The sequence below is a fragment of the Jatropha curcas genome, chromosome 1 (assembly GCF_041381405.1).
Source record: "Jatropha curcas cultivar XTBG-Jc1 chromosome 1, XTBG_Jcur_1.0, whole genome shotgun sequence".
Lineage (NCBI taxonomy): Eukaryota > Viridiplantae > Streptophyta > Magnoliopsida > Malpighiales > Euphorbiaceae > Jatropha > Jatropha curcas.
This window is the reverse complement of record NC_143151.1, coordinates 7,636,379-7,639,903: the sequence shown is the minus strand read 5'-3', so window position 1 is coordinate 7,639,903 and position 3,525 is coordinate 7,636,379. Positions and strand designations below refer to the sequence as shown.

At 33.7% G+C, this 3,525-nt stretch overlaps 1 protein-coding gene across 2 annotated transcripts; it reads right to left on the bottom strand.

The window, feature by feature from the left end:
* Window positions 1-40: 40 nt before the first annotated feature.
* LOC149498921 (DNA polymerase epsilon catalytic subunit A-like) lies at window positions 41-2,680 on the bottom strand. 2 transcript variants are annotated; one of them, XM_089725619.1, is made up of 7 exons: window positions 2,362-2,679; window positions 2,168-2,233; window positions 2,013-2,072; window positions 1,783-1,878; window positions 853-1,013; window positions 683-771; window positions 41-565 (listed from the first exon to the last, which is right to left on the bottom strand). In XM_089725619.1, the coding sequence occupies exons 1-7, from the start codon at window positions 2,521-2,523 to the stop codon at window positions 276-278; spliced, it is 924 nt and encodes a 307-aa protein (XP_089581745.1). In that variant the 5' UTR covers window positions 2,524-2,679; the 3' UTR covers window positions 41-275. The 2 variants fall into 2 exon arrangements, with proteins under 2 accessions (XP_089581745.1, XP_089581748.1); XM_089725622.1 differs by having other exon boundaries at window positions 313-573; window positions 2,362-2,680.
* Between the last annotated feature and the right edge of the window lie 845 nt (window positions 2,681-3,525).

Below are 3,525 nucleotides of genomic sequence, written 5' to 3'. Positions count from 1 at the left end.
ATGAGATACTAGATATAGAACCAACACGCCATTCATAGTTAAATATTAGGTAAGCCCAAGAGAACGTAGACTTCTGGAGCACCATTCTTGTTATAAGACATCAAATCAAAAAAGCAGCCAGATGGAAGAACTAGACACAGGAATTTATCGAACTGAATGGACCCACTTGCACACTAATTAATCATGTCAATTTGACAAGTGTTCCATGAGCATTTACATTTCGCATAGACAGTTTGAAACAATCACCAAATACTTCTAAAATATTAAAAAGCTCTTCAAGACAAAACGTATCCTAAAAACAAGAAATTCATAAACTTTACAGAAACAGAAAAACTCGTCATATGTACCTCTCTGTTAATAATTAAATAGCCTTGTCCATCAACCATGTATGATATCATCATTATCAAATCGTATCCAGCATCTGGAAACTTCAAAGGAAGCTTGGTAGTTTCAATATCAAATGCACATATGCGGACTTCAGCACGTTGTAGAAGATCAGTCCTCTTTTCAAGCATAACACCGCTACTGGATACACTAACATCGTACCATTGCCCGCAACGAATATCTGGGTAGCTTGAAGTTGTAGGATGTTAGATGATAATTATGCAATTCATTTAACTTCACACATGTTATCATGATAAAAATAGTTTCCAAAACCAAAAAAAATGCACAAGGAAATCACCATTATCAACGGCAAAACGAACATGGTATGGCACATCATACTCTCGGAGATCAAGTATACAATCTAGAAAATCTTGAGGCCGTTGTTCTCTGCTTAACAGTAATCAAAATAACAATAGGAGCAGATAAGTAATAAAACTAGGATGCAAATAAATGACTAGCAAGTGGTACCTTTTCCCTGTTAATATGGACTCATATGCTTCTGCAGTATTAAACTTTGCCTGGTTTCTTTCAACAACATGTGATAGATCTTTCTTCACATCCATTAATTGTTGAACAGTAGAAAATGATATTTTCAAATATCGTTTGTGTAAACCAGACAAATGGTTTTTCTGCCAATTAGCATATGAAGAAATCAGAACAAATCAACTTGATGAAGTGATGCACAAATGTTAACCAAAGGTATATTTCAATAACAAAGGAATGAAAAAAATAAATATTAAGTCGAGACATATATGTACATATATTATATTACAATTATTCTCCTTAGAGCTGTTTCTTGAATGCAAAGTCCACAGGCAAAGTCCACAGGTTTGAATGCAAAGTCCACAGGTATGATTCCTGAGACCTCAGCAAGCATTTTAACTTTTTCCTTTTCCCACCCTCTTCTTTCTTAAGAGTGATTTGAAACATTCATTTCTTAATGTTCTCGTTCCCAAGTATATCAAACAATAAACTCTTATTCACCTTTCCAACTTGCAGAACATCCTGTTCAAACCCACTTGTTGGTTCATAAGTGCAATAGCCACAGTTCCCAAACCTGGTCCCAGAGGCTAAGCCCTAAAACCCAATAACTTTATATTGTTGTTGTAACCCAAAACTGCAGCCAGTTTGTATCTAAGCATCTACAACATTAATTACATATGCTTCTAACACCAAGTTTTAACAAAAATCTATAATTATATATTTTTGAGAAAAAGAAAAAACAAATCGAGCTGTTCTCGAGCACCAATGCAACTCTTTAGGAGCTGCCAAATCACAAAGATCTTGTCCCCAGACACTAACACTCATACAAAAAGCAAACAAGGCAAACAAAATGAGACTCGTCCAAGGCTCAAAAGGACAATAGAAGCTAACAGTAAAGAATATAAAGTAACTCACAAGATCTAGGTCCTCCTTTCCCACAATCTCACTATCAGCAATTTGACTTTCATAGCGCCTCCGCAAATAGGCCTCAACATCCATTTCCATTTTATCCTATCACATGAAATGAGCACCAACAGTTACTAATTTTGTGGCAACAGCTTAACTAAGTCAATTAAACCACAAAAAAAAGGAAGAGAAAAAGAAAACTCATGCAAACAAAATCAAGGGAGAGATAAAGCTTATACCTTTGTAGCAGCATAGAAATAAGGACGGAATTTGAACTTCGACTTGAAAGTAGAACCATCCTACAGTTATTAATCAAGAACAAAATGTTTTTTAATTAAAATCGAAAATTAAAATAATAGTTAAGGAAAACATTAAAACAAAATCTTTAATTAACCTGGGAAACAAAGTATAGATCAACACAACTGTGCGTTTTGCGCGTTTCTTGATCCTCCCAAGATGACTGCAAATTAAAAAATCCAAATTCATATATTAAAAAAGGACACAAAATAGCAAAATAAAATATCTAATTTCCATTTTCTCAGTAACAAACAGACTATCAAGAGATAAGCGAAACTGGATTGAACTTACGGGTGCAAAATTGAGGAGCCACCCAAGGCGTTTATCTCCTTCTGTGAATAGATTGAAACCGAATTTCGAGTCAAGTTCTTCTTCGGCGTTACGGATCAGCTTCTGCTTCTTTGGTCTCCGCCCAAAATCCTTGCGGTCCCGTCTCTGGTTATCGGCGTTCATTGCTTTGAATTAATGTAGAGAATGGATTGAGGGATAAACACGAGAAGAAAGGTGAGGGAGAAGGACCGAAGGAGGTGTTAGTTTACAAAACCCTTGTGATTTGATTGTGCTTGTTCTGCCGCGCTACTAAGGAGAGGGATGGAGTGTTTTCCCGCCCAAATGCACTGCCCTTTAGTTTATTGTAATGACAAAAATGCCATTGTAACTTTCCTTCAATATATATATATATATATATATATTAGGGTATTAAGCAAACCGGCTAACCCACCCAAAATGCCATTTTAAAAAATTGATCGCTTGATTTGATTTCGTAAAGTTTAAAAACTGAAATTTTAATTTGATTTATAGTTTTGACATCAAACTATTCAAATCGAACCAAACCATTATATACATATATATATTTGAATTTTTAAATTCAACTATTGTATGACGTGCGTTGCCGTTGAATATGCTCTTTTTATCTATCTAATATTAAAGCATAAGTTTTATTTCGATTACAATTAGTACAAGTGGCTAATTTGAATTACAATTTGCCATATAAATTATTTACAATGCTAATTCTTATGTATTTAATTCTATTTTTATATAATAAATTAGTCTTAGAATAAAGTTCAACTCAATTCCTAGACCTAATATTTTAGTTCCTAATTTATAAATGCAGATTTTTAAAATTCTCAATAAGTGACCAAAAAGAAAATAAAGTCATCGCTCAGTCTTTAACACATACTCTCAACTCCAAATCAATATCTATATATAACTACAATGAAATATAATAATAAATTATTTTTTATTACTAAGTAAAAGAAAAGAAATGAAAAGATAATCTGAATTAATAATGGAAATCACTTTGTGTCACAACCAGAAACCATGGGCCGGAGCGACACTAGGACCCTGGTAAGCATAAGGCCCCCAAAGTCCGTAGTAAGCCTGAACCACTAAAAATTCAACCATAACAATATGAATTTCAAATAATCAGCTCATGTTGTCATACATAATAAATCT

What these genes read in the sequence shown, in the direction of transcription:
- LOC149498921 (XM_089725619.1), bottom strand. Translation starts at nt 2,523, where the DNA reads ATGAACGCCGATAACCAGAGACGGGACCGCAAGGATTTTGGGCGGAGA. An exon ending in ATTTCTATGCTGCTACAAAG is followed by an intron (nt 1,879 to 2,012) that starts GTATAAGCTTTA and finishes TTCATGTGATAG; the next exon opens with GATAAAATGGAAATGGATGT. An exon ending in GAAAGGAGGACCTAGATCTT is followed by an intron (nt 1,014 to 1,782) that starts GTGAGTTACTTT and finishes GCTAATTGGCAG; the next exon opens with AAAAACCATTTGTCTGGTTT.